Consider the following 17298-nt stretch of genomic DNA (forward strand, 5'->3'; position numbering starts at 1 on the left):
CCTGCGGGGGCTGAGGGGAGTCCGCGGGCTGGCGGCGGGAGGCGGTCGGGCGGAGGTGGTGGCGACGACGACCGGTCCTGAGACAGCGACGCAGCGAGCCGGCGGCCACGACAGGGCCGGCCAGGCTCCGCAGCCCGCTGCAGCCGCCGCCTCGCCGTGAGGGCCCGAGAGCGCGGCGGCGGGCGCGCGGCCTGTGAAGGCGGCCGGAGCGGCGGGCGCGGCGCGGCGCGACGCCGAGCGTCCTGTCAGGCGGCGGAGGGCGCCGCGGACCCGCGCCGCGATGATGCCGGTGGGTGCGGGCGGCGGCGGTTTCCTCCGCGGGCGGCTGGCCAAGCCTCCTTCCTCCCGCGGCTCCCGGCCCTCGGTGCCCGCGCGAGCCCGGCGGGCCGGGCGGGCGGGGAAGGAAGTGGCCTGGCGGGCGCGCCCGGCCCCGGCGCCCCCCGGGCGGGCAGGTGGGGCGGCGCCGGCTGTCAGCGAGGGCTGAGCCGGCGTCCGGGGGTCCTTGGTTCGGGGGTCGCTTCGGGGTCCGGGTGCGGGGGCCGGCGTGGTCGGGGGTAGGTCCGGGCGGGGGGCCCGGGCCGGCGCCCCCTCCCTTGGCCGCGGTGCGGCCCTTCCTGCCGAGCCTCCCCGGCCGCACTGCCCGGGAGGGGAAGCCGGAGGTGAAATTGGAGCCGGTCGGTTTTCCCCGTGCGTCCCGGCGGGGGGTCGGACGGGGAGGCAGGGGTGTCGTTTGGCGCTCGCCCCGTTTCGGGGTCTCGAGGCGCCTCTGCCCCCCGCCTGAAATGGGCCGGTGTCGTATTTGGTGTCGGCAGTGTGGGCACCCCCGTGTGGTGTTCCCACGCTAGAAACCCACATTTCTCCGTAGCCCTTTCCTGATTCTGGAATCCTGTTGTATTATATTTAGGAATTTACTTTACATTCCTTACTTAGGAATGGATTTAGAGAGCCGTTTTAGGAATTCCCTTTCACCGTGCCTTCGAGATTTGTACATTTTGCGTTAACTGGCCTGTTGTCAGTGTGCTTTGAAGGTTGAACTAGGTTCGTTTGTGGTGGTGCCGCCTTTGTCCTGCCCTCAAGGTTGCGTTGTACTAGGAAGAAGACAGTGCTTATTAAATTTGCCATTCTCCTACCTGACCTTTTCCTTTACCTGTAATCTAAATAGCAGTGGGTGCTGAATTATAATTTTTTCATCTGGCTTTTTGTGAAGTAAATGTCATGTGAAAAAAATGAAGGGCTGGTGGTACCCTGTTGGATGTATTGGTTTTCTGAGTGCCTGTATATTAAGTAAAATTCTCAAACACATTTATAGTAAAGTAACAACAAAATCGTTCTTTTAGCCTACAATTTCTACATTGAAAATCACATTTCAGAAGGAAAGTACCGTTTCTCTGCATTTTCTGCTTGAATACTGTTATTCTGCTATGCCTGCACCCAAGGACATTTAGATCAGAATTTTTTTTCCCTGATCTTTCAAGTCATTTCCTGTCTCTTGATAATCTCTTCTCCCCTTTTTGAACTGATTCCAACACACCGTGTTTGCAGAGTCTTAAGGTTTGACCTAGTTGATCCTTAGATCCTTCTTTGGCATCAGAGCTTGTTGTATTTTTAAACGTTTGGTTTTAAATGAGTGATTGTCTTGTAATGGAAGGAGAACTGGATGAGCCTCAGAAGAACCAGAATCAAGTACTGGTTCTGCTACTTTTTAGCAATGTGACCTTGAACAAGTCAAGGTCTCCAAGCCTGGAATTACCTCTAAAGCAGGGATAAAAACATCCCAATATCTGAGGGCTGTCCTGAGGATCAAAAAGGATGATGTGTCCAATAGTGCTTGTCAAACAGAATGCCCTGCAAATATTTTTTATGGTTAATATGGCTCTGAATTGTCAATTTCTAATTTTAACATCTGCAAGATAAGGCGTTTGGAAACAGTTCCCTCCCTATTTCTCACTGGCTAGATTTGGAAAAGGCACTATGGTGTTTTGGAATTTTGAAACCACTTTTAGTTAAATCCTGTAACAGTTGATGCCATAGTAATATTGAAGGATATCTATAAAATTTTGACTGGTTTCATCATTGTATGATGTTTCATTTTAAATACCCTGTTAAGAAATTTGGCTTACATTTTCCATATGGTACACTCAGACATTTTACTTCTATTCCTCACATAGTTAGAATTTCTAGTCTGAACCTTACCAGGTTCCCTTTTTACGACGTTTGCTTAGCTGGCAATTGGGAAATTTCTTTATGATACTCATAATAATCAAATGTTGTTTTTAAAAAACAGGCCTACTATTTAAAACACACTGCTTTTATTTTTAAATGCCTTCTAGAAACAGATGGTATTTCTCTTAGTCCCTCTTTTGTGGTCTTTACTTTGTATTTCCTTCTTGTTCCCTAAAAGTACGACTTTTAGGATTGAGTCCTTCCTCTATAAATGTAGTTGGCGTTGGTTGTAAATTTAATAGAAGTTTTAAGAACACGCCATTCTTACTTGATACTATCTTAAACTATGTATCCAAGGTATAAATGAGATTTTTTCTTTATTATATATTTGGTGTTCATCATCATCGTCATGAATCATCAAAGGAGGGTTAGATCGCATTTTGCATAGTTTGTATAGAGTAGCACTACCCAATAGGAATGTAATGAGTGACACAAATGGGACTTAAGTTTTTCTAGTAATTGGTATTATTATTATTATTATTTGCGGTACGCGGGCCTCTCACTGCTGAGGCCTCTCCCGTTGCGGAGCACAGGCTCCGGACGCGCAGGCTCAACGGCCATGGCTCACGGGCCCAGCCGCTCCGTGGCATGTGGGATCTTCCCAGACCGGGGCACGAACCCGCGTCCCCTGCATCGGCAGGCGGACTCTCAACCACTGCGCCACCAGGGAAGCCCTTGGTATTATTTTTAATAGTATCTTTTATTAACTCAGTATATCAAAAATATTATCATTTTAACATGTAATCAGTATGAAAAATTTACTAATGGATATTTTACTTTTTTTTGGTACTAAGTCATTGAAAGCCAGTGTGAATCCAGTAAAGTTTTACATATATAGCACACCTCATTTCAGATTAGGACATTTCAAGTGCTCAGTAGCTACATGTAGCTGGTGGCTACTCTATTGAACAACACAGGTTTAGAGTATATTCTACTTATTTGAGAGTCTGTAATAACTTTTAATTGATCAGATGGCTTACTGCAGCACCCAGTCTCTCAGCTGTTGGAAATAAGTATCTGGCTGTGTTCTCATCTGACACAATAATGTCTTTGTAGAAATGTTCAATTTGCCTGTTACACAAAGTTTCATGATTGTCTACTTTTAAACAAAGCTGTATTTTGGAATTTTCCCTTATTAAAATATTATGGCATTTTAGTATTTGTGGTCATTCACCTTTTTTCAGTGGGTGACATTTTAAAACTGTTTTCCCAAGGAAAAAAGAGGGCTATACTTTAAAGATTACTCGTTGGCTGGTCCCTAAAGTCTAGACCTGAAATCATTTAGGCCATACCTAAACAGATTTGATAGAAATAAGAATTTTTTTAAAAACTAAATTTATTTATTTATTTTTGTCTGCGTTGGGTCTTTGTTGCTGCACGCGGGCTTTCTCTAGTTGAGGCGAGCGGGAGCTACTCTTCATTATGGTGTGCAGGCTTCTCATTGCGGTGGCCTTTCACTGCATGCGGAGCATGGGCTCTAGGCGTTCAGGCTTCAGTAGTTGTGGCATGTGGGCTCAGTAGTTGTGGCTCACAGGCTCTAGAACACAGGCTCAGTAGTTGTGGCGCACAGGCTTAGTTGCTCCGCGGCATGTGGGATCTTCCCGGACCAGGGCTCAAACCTGTGTCCCCTGCATTGGCAGGCGGATTCTTAACCACTGTGCCACCAGGGAAGTCCTGCTTAATCATTAAGTCATTTGATAGGCTTGAATTTACAGGCTAACTCAGTAAACAAAACACAGGACTAGAGAAGATTTTTTTTTTAACTGGTTTCTTTAAGACAAAATTACGAACATAATATTACCATTTAAAATAATAAAACTATTTCTAGCCTTTGGAGTGCCCAAAAAATTCACAAAAGGAAAAGCAGAGCTTCGCTCATACAAAGATGTGTATATAAAAGATTTTATTGGGCTTCTCTGGTGGCGCAGTGGTTGAGAGTCCACCTGCCGTTGCAGGGGACACGGGTTTGTGCCCCGGTCCGGGAAGATCCCACAGGCCTTGGAGCGGCTGGGCCCGTGAGCCATGGCCGCTGAGCCTGCACGTCCGGAGCCTGTGCTCCGCAACGGGAGAGGCCACAACAGTGAAAGGCCCACGTACCGCAAAAAAAAAAAAAAAAAAGATTTTATTAGTACAGTTTTATTGAAATAAAGACTAGTCTATAGGGATAACTCTTCTGAAGACTACAGTATTAAGTACAGCAACAAAGTTTTTTTTTTGTTGTTGTTGTTGTTGTTGTTTTTTTAGCGGCACTTGGGCCTCTCACTGTTGGGGCCTCTCCCGTTGCGGAGCACAGGCTCAGCGGCCATGGCTCACGAGCCCAGCCGCTCCGCAGCCTGTGGGATTTTCCCGGACCGGGGCACGAACCCGTGTCCCCTACATCGGCAGGCGGACTCTCAACCACTGCGCCACCAGGGAAGCCCAAGCAACAAAGTTTTGCAGCTATTTAACTTCCTACAATTCAGTTTAGTTATAGTGAGCAGTCAGTGTATGGTGTTTGTCATTATGCGCTAAAGCACTGCATCTTATAGGCTTTGTGGTGGTGTCTCTATTTTTATGGAGAACTGAGGCTCAGGAAGTAAAACTTGGCTAAGGTCCCCCAGATAGTAAGTGGTAAAACAAGGTTTGAAAACAAACTGTCTGACTGAAAAGCCTTTGCTCCTAGCCGTTGTACCAGTCACTTACTTGCTATGTAGTCAAGGCATTTTGCTAGAGGTGCTGGTAAGTTGAATTGGGCTAAATATTTTCCCCTGATGCTTAGCTCAAATGGAGCTTAATATTTAAAAGATTCTCATGGTGAATCTTTTTGATAAAAGGCGATAGTTTTCGCCATCTTGAGTTTGGGGACAACTCTGTTTTTTTGGTTTTTTGTTTGTTTGTTTTTGCGATACGCGGGCCTCTCACTGTTGTGGCCTCTCCCGTTGCGGAACACAGGCTCCGGACACGCAGGCTCAGCAGCCATGGCTCACGGGCCCAGCCGCTCTGCAGCATGTGGAATCTTCCCGGACCGGGGCACAAACCCGCGTCCCCTGCATCGGCAGGCAGACTCCCAACCACTGCGCCACCGGGGAAGCCCGACAAGTCTATTTTAAATGTAAATGTGTTAAATGTCTCTTTTTTCCTCAGCGTCCTACTTTGAAAAGTTTATGCCAGCATATATGCCTAAGAGTTACTTAGAATTTTTAGCATGATAGAAACTTAAAATATCACCAGGTTACTGTATTGAAGTTATATAACTGGTTGTCAACATGCAGTTTTGTGTGTTTGCACAGATGGGCAGTAACTTCCCAGCAAATTTTGGTGGGATTTTGATGCCTTGAAGTGCTGTTGCCATAGTTATTTCACAAACTATGGTTCTAGGGCTGAACAGAGGAATGGTGGTAATCAGGTTCTATTGTGACACTTTCTTGGCTCCATTGCTTTGTTTTATTTCACTGCAAAGATAGCCGTATGACTGTTGTTCACACTAATTGGTAAGCAAAAGCTGCTGTTACTAGATTTTGTAAAATAAAAATCTTTGCATGGTGACATCATACAGAACAATAAAAGACTGGAAAATGAGGTAGTTTTGATTAAAATTAATAAGAGACATTCGAAATGTTAGTGTCTAATTCAGAACAGGGTCTTGCTAGGAGTATTGTTAAGTGTGTCTAGAGAAAATGTTAACTGAAGTTTCGGCAGCATCATGATTTATAACATATGTTGTGATTGCAGTCATAGTAGGTCAAGCAAATGCAAAGGCCCTGTGGTAGGAGTGTGCCCAACATTCTGGAGAAACAAAAGGAGGCCTTTGTGGCTGGAGCAGAGTATGTGGGGGGGCGGGGCGCGAGAGTGGAGAAGATGAAGTCAGGAAGGTAATGGTGGTGAGCGGATGAGTTAGGATCTTAAAGGGCCTTTTAAGGGCCTTATAGAGGACGTGGAGAGAAATTTCTTTTGGAAGAAATGAAACACAGTGGTTTACTTATTGTATCATAAGTAGCTCTGAATAGCAGGCATTGCCCAGGTGACTTCACTGTAGCAGAGTATGGGCCCTGGTGTCAGTTGGCTGAAGTGTGGATTCTGACATCACCGTTTATTGGCTCTCTGACCCTGGGTAAAGTTACTTGATTCCTCAGTTCTTTGTCTTTAAACTGAGGATAATAATAATAGTAACCTTAGGGTTGTTAGGAGGATCAGATGGATTATTACAGCAAAAGGTGCCTGTTGTGTGGTAAATGCAAATGTTAGTTATATGTAATAAGTTTCATTTCCTCTGGAAAGCTTTCCCATCTTTGCCTTGGCCAAATACACCAGTAGAGGCCTTCAACCTGGTGTGCCTTTTTTTTTTTTGAAGATATAATTCACATACCATAAAATTTACCTTTTAAGGTGCACAATTTAGTGGTTTTCAGTGTATTTACAAGATTGTACAACCTTTGCCACTATTTGATTCCAGAACATTTTGCCTGGTCTACCTTTGCAATACTTGTAGTGCAGTCTTAAACATTTGTTTGTGTGACTGGTAAATGTCTTTCTTGTCCTAGACTGTAATTTTCATGGCAGCAGGAGCTGTCTCTTTTTATTTGCTATTTACCACCAGTGCCTGTCCCAGTGACTGGCCACATAGTTGGTGTTTGGTGACGATGTTTTGAATGAAAGAAGGTATGATGTGGAAAGTAGTGTCAGACCCCATTGTGAAGAGGTGTGTGTGTGTTCTAATGGGGTTCGCACTTGATCCCGTGGGTGATCAGAAACCACCAAATGTTTTTAAGAAGTGGAATGATGCAGTCAAATTTGTATGGTAGAGGGAGAATTCTGGAGCCAAGGCCGGGGGATGGACTGTGGAGGAAGGGAAATTAAAAAGAAACAGGAAGAACAGTTAGGAGACCAGCTGGTGCAGGTCAGACTTGACATGAAGGTCAAGGGAAAGAGCCAGTCAATAGGAGGTAAAATAGATCTGATGGAGTGAGAGGGTGTGTGAGAGTGTGCGTACATGTGAGTGTGTGTACTGACGTGTAAGTGTGTGTGATTAACAGGAAGGAAGTACAGTGGCTGGAGTTGAGGATAACAGGTTTATTGCTTCAGCAGCCGGGCTTGTCTTTCCTGTAACCAAGATAGAGAACACGTGAGAAGGAATAGGTTTAGAGGGCTGTAAGGGGATGAATGAGGTTTATTCTGGGTGTGTTGAGCTTGAGATGCCTGCTATATCCTGCCTGAAAAATGTTACTCTTAAATCTTAAGGTAAAATAAACATATTGAGTTAAAAAAATCATTTGCCCTATATTAAGTGATTTTTAATGTTGTGTTTTTGGTGTTCTAGATTACTGCCTGGGCATTTGTGGCATGCCACACACATGTGTCATCCCTTGTACTTGTCATTTTGCCTGATCAGCCCCACCCAGAGCCCCCGCTAGACCCAGCTTCATGGGACAGTGGCTGGCCTGGGCCTCCTCCATCTTTGTGGAGTATATATGCACACTTTTTATAGCAGTGTAATCTGTGTCTCTGTATTGATAGTTTGTATTTTGCTTTTTGCTCTATTGCATGCTTATAGTTCTATCTCATGGCAGTCTTGAAAATAACATCAGTAAATAATTAAACTCAAAAAAAAATTAAACTCAAATGATCAAAATATAGACAGATTTTTGTGTTAGAATAGGAATGAGAAGTGAGATTTTGTCAAAATGTGAAGAACGATGAAGTAAAGTGTGATGATTTCAGGATTAACAGAAAAAAAAAACCCAACAATACGAACAGAGTATTTATGATAGAAATACAGATGTAAAACAGGGGGCATAGTGATTATCAGCTCAAACTCTGAAGCTAAGACTGTCTGGTTTCAAAGTCTAGCTTTGCCACTTACCAGCTCTGTGACCTTGGACAAATTATTTAACCTCTTTGTGTCTTATTTTCCTCTTTAAAAATGGGTTTTAATAGCAGTGTATTTCAAAACGTGGTTGTGAGGATTGTCAACTGCTTAGTGCATTCTGTTGATAACATCTGCTCCTCTTAGTTTTCTCTAGCAACCATAAGGCCTCATGGCAGAGAGGATTCAGTCAGCAAAGGACCATAAGTGAACTTTACGCCACCTAGGTAGAATACCTGTGTTCTCTCTGCCAGGAGAACTAGGTGTTAATTGCAAAATCTATCAAGTTGATAGGACAGAGCCGGATGGTTTGTGTTTCTTAGAAATGAAGGTTTACCTTCTCTTTCCAGTACCCTCTGTTATCCAGACCACAGCTCAAAACCAGCTCAGATTCACTTCACTCAGTGTTTTGTCAGCAGAAAAGCTCACCCCCTGCTCTCTGGTCTCTACCTAATTGGCACGTTCCAGGCCACCCTGTATAAAATGTCCCTCCCTGATTGTACTTCATTTTTCTTTATAGTACTTATGTCCACCTAGCAGATATTTGTGGAGGCTCCATGAAAGTGGGGCTTCATTTTCTTTTCCCACTGCAGGATCCCCAGTGCTTAGGATACTGCCTGCCTCTGGTCGGCATTCAGTAAGTACTTGTTTACTGAATGACCTCAGCAGGCATTTAGGGCACATCCCTTATATGCTGGGTCTGTGCCAGGGCTGGCACAGTCCCTGCTCTCAGTGAGCTCACGGTGGGGAACAATCATGTAAATAAAAAGTGCCATTCTGAAAGATAAAGACTGTGCGCCTGGCAGAGTACAAGCTATGTACGGCAGGGCACAGTGGTGAGAGGAGTCTTCTCAGCCTTGGGATGTCGGGGGAATTTTCACAGAGGAGGTGACATTTGAATGGAGTTGAGAAGGATGAGGAAGAAGGGATTTTAGGTAGAGGCCTTAATGTTTGCAGGGCATTGAGATCTGAATTGGTGTAGTATATTGAGGGAAGTTGCTTGGAGCTTAAGGCCAGATGAAGCAAGGGGGCTAGAAAGGAGGTCAGTAGAGGTCAGATTCTGAGGGCCATGTGTGACCTGCATGAAAGTTTGAACTTGATCCTGAGAAAGATATGAAACTGTTGAAGTTGGTTGTTTTTTTTTAAACTGCGGTAAAATATACATAACAAAATTTACCATTTTAACCATTTTTAAGTGTACAGTTCTGCGGAATTAAGCACATTCACATTGTTCAGTAGCCATCGCCACCATTCATCTTCAGAACTTTTTCATCTCTAACTGAAACTACCGTTGCAGGATTTTAAGGAGAGTTGTAAATGCTCTAATTTATGTTAAAGTTGGCATTAAGTGTCTGGAATCAATGAGAAGAGTCTACCAGGATAGTCAAGGCAGAAAAGGGTCTCCGAGCAGTCAAAGTAGTTGTCAAAGAATCATGCGTTGAAGCTAACTTGGAGGTGATCCTCCTCAGCCCTCACTTATCATTGATTCGTAGGTGTTAGTTCTAATTTACCTGGCTTCTAAATCTTTAGAAGCTGCATCCAAGGTTGCTGGAGGGGTGTAGCTGTGGGCAGACATGCTGCTGGAAACCGTAGAAAGAAACAGCTTTAAGAAAACCTGAGGTTGTGGTCTGAGGGTGGGCACCCTGACCTCAGTCAACACCAAAGATAGCACAATGACAGATTACAGACTACACACAGGGTGGTGGTTAAAGGTCCTCATGATGACTGAGTCATCAAGAAAAGACTAAATAATATCAGTAATGTAGACAGCAGCTGGACACATTTTAGATGAGCTCTGTCCAGTAGGAACATAATGTGAGCCAAAAATGCAATTTTAAATTTTCTGGTAGCCACATAAAAAAGTGAAATTAATTTTAATAATATATTTTATTTAACTCACTATATCCAAAAATTATTTAAACATGCATTTAATATTAAAACATGATGGGTGAGGTGTTTTACATTCATTTTTTTCATACTAAGCCTCTCAAATTCCAGGACACATTGTATACATACAGCACACCTGATTTTGGACTAGCCACATTTCAAGTTCTCAGTAGCCATGTGTGCCTAGTGGCCATATCAAATGGACAGCACAGTTTCAGATTTTGGCTCAGACAAAGGGGTTAGATGCTCAGCTATTCAGAGAATGCTATCATTCATAAGAATTAATTCCTCAAGGATTATACATGGCTGGTGTTTTGTTTTATTTATTTTTTTAATTAATTATTTATTTTTGGCCGCGTTGGGTCTTCATTGCTGTGCGCGGGCTTTCTCTAGTTGCAGCAAGCAGGGGGCTACTCTTCGTTGTGGTGGCTTCTCTTGTGGAGCACGGGCTCTAGGCGTGCGGGCTTCAGTAGTGTGGCACGTGGGCTCAGTAGTTGTGGCTCGTGGGCTCCAGAGCGCAAGCTCAGTAGTTGTGGTTCATGGGCCCAGCCGCTCCGCAGCATGTGGGATCTTCCCAGATCACTGCTCAAACCTGTGTCTCCTGCATTGGCAGGCAGATTCTTAACCACTGTGCCACCAGCGAAGTCCCTGGGTTTTATTATAGTAGTTTTCATTTACTAATTTTTGCTTTTATTTTCGAAAAACTATTGAGGGACAGTGTAATGCAGTAGTTAAAGAGCACGGATTTGGGGGTAGACTGTCTGGGCTTGAATTTCAACTATTTAATTTCCTACCTATGTGATCTCGGGTGAGTTAATCTCTCTGTGTCTTAGTGTCCTCATCTGTAAAATGGAGGTCATAGTAGTACCTACCTCGCTGGTTTTGTAAGTATTAAATGAGTTATATATAAAGAACCTATAACAGTGCCTGGTCTATTATAATAAGCACTATAGATGTGTGCTTTTATCCTCCAAATGTTGAGCATCTCCAAAATGTTAAATGATCTTGATTCAGTACATTTAAAAAACATTTTTGCTTTGGAGACTGCTTAATTTAGATAGGTATTTAACAAGTTTTCACAGGTGAAAAATTGTAATTTTGTGAGGATATATTCTAATTGATGTCTTTGGGTAACTAATTTTATTGTTTGCTGGGACATTAAGGGTGCTTAACAACCACAGAAATAGTGTAATTAATAATTAAAGGATTTAGGATTCTAATTAGGAAAAATTTGAGAGGATGATTTTATCAACATTTAACTACTAGTACTGTTACAGTTAAACTACTCTCTCTCAGAAACACTTCATCAGCCCTAGTATGTCTGGGAAGACTACCTAGTTCAGTTTTCCTTCAGTATATTCTAACACTGAATTATTTTGAGAGTTTCACCTTCTACTGTCATTTGTAAATAGAGTAGAAAAGGATAGCAAAAGTAAACCCAAAATATAAAAAGAACACTGTGGAAGACATTTAAGAGGAGGTCCTTTATCACCTTCTAGAGTGAAGCATGGCTGGAAACATAACCAAATTAGGGTATGGTTATTTAAATGTCAAGTTTTTGGCACAGAAGAAGGCAGTGCCTAATGGGGTTTATTTAATCATGGCTGTTTTCATCTGTCATTGATTGGTGGTCTGTGGAACAGTTAAGCAGACTCTCTGCTTAGAGCATAATCTCCATACACAAAAATAAACTCAAAATGGATTAAAGACCTAAATGTAAGACCAGATACTATAAAACTCTTAGAGGAAAACATAGGCAGAACACCCTCTAACATAAATCGCAGAAAAATCTTTTTTGGTCCACCTCCTGGAGTAATGAAAATAAAAACAGAAATAAACAAATGGGGCTTAATTAAACTTAGAAGCTTTTGCACAGTAAAGGAAACCATCAGCACAACGAAAAGAAAACGCACATAATGGGAGAAAATATTTGCAAACGAAGCGACTGACAAGGGATTAATCTCCAAAATATACAAACAGCTCATGTTTAATATCAAAAAACAACCCAATCAAAAAATAGGCGCCCTGGTGGCGCAGTGGTCCATCTAAATGTCCATCGACAGAGGAATGGATAAAGAAGATGTGGTACATATATACAATGGAGTATTAGCCATAAACAAAGAACGAAATAATGCCATTTGCAGCAACATGGATGGACCTAGAGATTGTAATAGTGAGTGAAGTAAGTCAGACAGAGAAAGACAAATATCATATGATAGCGCTTCCATGTGGAATTTAAAGAAATGGTACAGGGCTTCCCTGGTGGCGCAGTGGTCAAGAAGCTGCCTGCCAATGCAGGGGACATGGGTTCGGGCCCTGGTCCGGGAAGATCCCACATGCCGCGGAGAAACTAAGCCCATGCCCCATGACTACTGAGCCTGTGCTCGAGAGCCTGCGAACCATGACTCCTGAGCCTGTGTGCCACAACTACTGAAGCCCGTGCACCTAGAACTCTGCAACAAGAGAAGCCACCGCAAAGAGAAGCACGCACACCACAACGAAGAGTAAGTATTCCCTGCTCGCCTCAGCTTGAGAAAGCCCACGCACGGCAATGAAGACCCAACACAACCAAAAAATAAGTAAATAAATTTATAATTTAAAGAAAAGAGACACATTAGAAAAAAAAGAAATATGGTACAAATGAACCTGTTTACAAAACAGCAGTTGAGTCACAGATGTAGAAAACAAACTTGTGGTTACCAAGGGGGAAAGGAAGGAGGAGGGATAAATCGGGAGATTCGGAATGACATATACACACTACTATATATAGAACAGATAATTAATAAGAACCTACTGAATAGCATGGGGAACTCTATTCAATACTCTGTAATGACCTATATGGGAATAGAATCTAAAAAAAGTGGATATATGTTTATGTATAACTGACTCACTTTGCTGTACAGCAGAAACTAACACAACATTGTAAATCAACTATACTCCAATTAAAAAATGAATAAAAATTTAAAAAAAAAAACAAAAGAACATAATCTACTTACCCCCTGGCTCCCGCACGCATTCTCCACTCCCCTTCAAGGCTAACTCCTTTAGTCTCAGCCTACGTGTTGCTTCCTTTGGGAAGTCTTCCCTGGTGCTGGCATCTGGATCAGGCTGTCCTTCTGTGGGGTCTCATGGCACTCTGTAGTTTCCCACTGTAGTTTCCTGGTGTCTCTTCTCTGTCTCAGCTCAAGGTTCAGTGACTGGGGCGATGTTGACAGTCTGTGTCCTGAGCCTGGCCCAGGGCCATGTCGGGCTCAGTAAAATTTTCCTAAATGAATGAGTGATCCTGTAAGTGTGTCCAGTTTATGTTATATACATTGTAATACTTTGCTTTACATTATGGGTTTTGGTTTTTTGTGTCTATTATACTGCAGTGTCTTGTCATAAACACGGGAGGATAATTATCTCCTTATATGGTTATTTGCCTCTAGAATCGAACAAATCCTCAAATATCATGGTTAACGGAGAATACCTCATGGTCCAGTTGGTTTCTGGTGGGAGTCCTTTTGGAGAGTTGCTGATAATCAGATACTAAGGCTCATATGGGGTAACTGGGAGGGAAAATGGGATATTTTTATAGTAGCAGTAGCAGCTGCTTATGCTTTTTTTTTTTTTTGATGTGGACCATTTTTAAAGTCTTTACTGAATTTGTTACAATATTGCTTCTGTTTTATGTTTTTTTGTTTGTTTGGTTTTTGGCCCTGAGGCATGTGGGATCTTAGCTCCCCAACCAGAGATCGACCTCACCCCCTGCATCAGAAGGCAAAGTCTTAACCACTGGACCGTCAGGGAAGTCCCCTGCTTATACTTTTTTTTTTTTGCGGTACGAGGGCCTCTCACTGTTGTGGTCTCTCCCTTTGCGGAGCACAGGCTCCCGGACGCGCAGGCTCAGCGGCCATGGCTCACGGGCGCAGCCACTCCGCGGCATGTTGGGATCCTCCCAGACCGGGGCATGAACCCGTGTCCCCTGCATCGGCAGGCAGACTCTCAACCGCTGCGCCACCAGGGAAGCCCCCCTGCTTATACTTTTGATAGTCAAGTCAAAGTAGCTAAGTTCCATGACTAAATTTAATGGAAAATTATCTTTTGTTTTTGTTTTGCCAGTTTTTTTTGTTACGCAAAATTAAGAGATTAAATTAAGAGATTAAAATCTCTTAATCTGAAGCTTTATGGTTAATCATACAATAGAAGAGCCCATTTCTATCAGTTGATGAGGTTTTGGCTAATATTCAGAGAAGTCTGGTGCTAGAGGTTACGAAGGTCAAAATTCTGCACCACCATGGAGTCAGGCAGGACGAGACTATAAACTCAGGGTTAGTAGTCTTTTGGAGGCTCAAGTAGACATTTAAATTGTTGCAGAATTTCACTGCCTTCGTATCTTGCCATCCCCCTCCTCAAGTAGTACCTAGCAAAATCTACTTTAAGTGCCTTGCACTTTGGTTTTGAAATTTTTAGTTTCTTGTGGGTTGAAGACTTATTAGTTTGTCATAAAACCATGGATTACGATCTCTATTACTACAGAGTGAGGAGGGGTACAGGATGAATAACTGCTAAGATTGTTTCTAGTGCTAACTTTTTATGATGTTGTATTAGAGCTGAATAGAGGGATCTCCATGTGAAAGCCCTCTGTTAGGGAAGCTCCTGGGGAAGCAGGTGGGTCTGAGCTGGCATTACAGGTGAATTCTGAGATGGAGAGAGGCCAAGTGACCCAGACCGAGAATGGCGTTAGAGCTATACTTTCAACAGATATGTTTGTGCCTCCATGATATGCCAGGGCACTGTGAAAGATATGAATGGCATAGGAGGGAAGGTAAACGAGGTACAAAAAAAGTGACATTCATCAGATATTTACACAACAAATATTTATTAACTCTTATTATATGCCAACACAATGCTAGGCATTGGAGACTTAAAGACACTGATTCCCTGTCTTCAAGGGGTTTGTAGTCTAGTTGACAGAAACTTTCAAAACAAGTACCTTGTGGGACCGAGTGTCTGAGAACACAGACTTTGGAATCAGGTAGGCCTGGGTCCAGCCTTGGCCCTGCCACTTACTCTGTGACCTTAAACAAGTCACATACCTGTTGGAGTTTATCTCCTCATCTGAAAGTAACAGTGTCTCTCAATAAATAATGGTGTGGCCATAGGGAGAAATAATATATAGCCTAAAAAAAAGGAGTAGAACTGTGTGAATTCTTATGGAAAAATGCCCCAAATGTAGTGTTGGCTGAAAAACCCGTTTTCTACTTAATGTGATCTCACTGTAAAAAAGAAGAAAAGAGTTTTGTGGTGGAGAGAAAGGTCTAAAAGGATATATACCAGCTGTTTAAAAGTGTGAGTCATTAGGGGGACTGTCTGTTTTTTATTACATCTGTTGTTAGACTCTAAAAAAAAATTACGTGGGTGTTAATTTGCCACCTAAAAAATAATAAGGATAATAGAAAAAAAAGAAAAAGCCCCAAAGAAAAACAAAAACCTCTTCCCAGGATTTCTGGCGGGATTGAACAATATTATGCATTGGAGAATGCTCAGCATGAGGTCTAGCACATAGTGTCAATCAGTAAATGGGTGCCATTACTTTTATTGCTGTTCACAGCAGCTGAGGAGGAAGATGGGTGCTGGACTGCAGAACCCTTGAAAGTTGAAGTTAGGTTCTGTGGTTTGAATTTCCAAGGTCAGTTGACTCCTTGGATGTAGGATCTTGGTTGTCCTGTGGGTGTCCTCGGTTATCCCACGGGGCCCAGATCTGGTGACTAGGGTCGTTGTGGTCCATGAGCTTTTTCTGGCCTTGGCTGAAAGAGAGAGACCCACAGCTGGGTGAGGTGTGCCAAACCTACATGCCAAGCCCCTCCCCCCTCCCCTCATTCTCTTTTGAGGATAGAAACACTGTCTGCCTCATCTTGAAGGGAGGGAGAGAGGTGGCCTGCCAAGCTGTGCTGTCTGTCCTAAAAGAGACCTGGGACTCTGATGGGCCTTGTAGCTTTTGGAGTCATCCCCGAGTTTAGATTCGGACCTTGAGTGACGTATCAAGACTCTCTTGGGGGCTTCCCTGGTGGCACAGTGGTTGAGAATCTGCCTGCCAATGCAGGGGACACGGGTCCGAGCCCTGGTCTGGGAAGATCCCACATGCCGCGGAGCAACTAGGCCCGTGAGCCACAACTACTGAGCCTGCGCGTCTGGAGCCTGTGCTCCGCAACAAGAGAGGCCGCAATAGTGAGAGACCCGCGCATCGCGATGAAGAGTGGCCCTCGCTTGCTGCAACTCGAGAAAGTCCTTGCACAGAAACGAAGACCCAACACAGCCAAAAATAAATAATAAAAAAATAATAAGTAAATTAAAAAAAAATTCTCTTGACCCTGCTTCTTCATCTGTAAAATGGGGATGATGCTCCTACCTCTTTCACTTGCATGTCATAAATGGTTCTTTTCCTTGTTTCTGTTGGATTAAGGGTGGAAAAGAATTTTTTTGAGGTATGATTGATGAGTCATTTTATAAGGCTTACTTTTAAAAAATATTTATTGCTGCAGTGGGGTGGCTTCTCTTGTTGCAAAGCACGGGCTCTAGCCGCACAGGCTTTAGCCGCACGGGCTTCAGTAGTTGTGGCACTCGGGCTCAGTAGTTGTGGTGCACGGGCTTACTAGCTCCACGGCATCCCGGACCAGGGCTCAAACCCATGTCCCCTGCATTGGCAGGCGGATTCTTAACCACAGCACCACCAGGGAGGTCAGGGCTTACTTTTCATCTGCCGGTGAAGTAGATAGTTGGAATGAATATTCATGGAAAAAAAAAATCTATTCTGTAGTTTTCATTTTCTCTTTAGTCCTGATTTTTAAAATATTTGTTGCTTTGTGGTACTCATCTCTTGCGAGTGTTTTCTTGCAGATGAAACAATGTAGTTTTCCATAGGTGTGATTTATACTGGGTGCCCATACATCCAGGTGTGCAAGAGAACATCTTGGTTTTTGCCTGTTGTCCTGGCATTCTGTTTTGTTAGCTTTTTTTCTCCACTCAAAGTGACCATGTTTGGTTCTTAATTATATGGTCACCTAGTTATATCCCAATTGAACGCCTTTTTAACAAATAGTGTCACTTAGCTTACATTTTTCAGGATCCCATTGATAGTCATGGAGTCATTTTCAAAATTTATTATAGGTCTGTTTTCTGATCAGCTACCTTTTATAATTTGCACTTGATAATGTGTTCCTCTGTCAATTTTGTTTCATGGTTCTCTTTTGTAATTTAATTTCAATTCATTTCTATAATTTTTAGTTCTGGCGTTTTTCTAACTTTTGCAGTGCCCAGGGTTGTTGCCAGGTATTTAAATAAACAAGAAAGGAAGGAAATTAGAT

At 43.2% G+C, this 17298-nt stretch overlaps 1 protein-coding gene across 2 annotated transcripts in view; it reads left to right on the forward strand.

Moving 5' to 3' along the window:
- The first annotated feature begins 75 nt into the window (after positions 1-75).
- Positions 76-17298, forward strand: part of PPP1R13B (protein phosphatase 1 regulatory subunit 13B) — a 75478-nt gene continuing 58255 nt past the window's right edge. The window contains exon 1 of one of the 2 annotated variants that reach the window (XM_033850553.2): positions 76-289. In XM_033850553.2, the coding sequence (XP_033706444.1) occupies positions 281-289 (9 nt within the window). In that variant the 5' untranslated portion in view covers positions 76-280. The remainder of the gene's footprint in view (positions 290-17298) is intronic. The other variant, XM_033850554.2, reaches the window with a different exon arrangement.

Source organism: Tursiops truncatus, chromosome 2 (genome assembly GCF_011762595.2).
Source record: "Tursiops truncatus isolate mTurTru1 chromosome 2, mTurTru1.mat.Y, whole genome shotgun sequence".
NCBI classification, from domain to species: Eukaryota; Metazoa; Chordata; class Mammalia; order Artiodactyla; family Delphinidae; genus Tursiops; species Tursiops truncatus.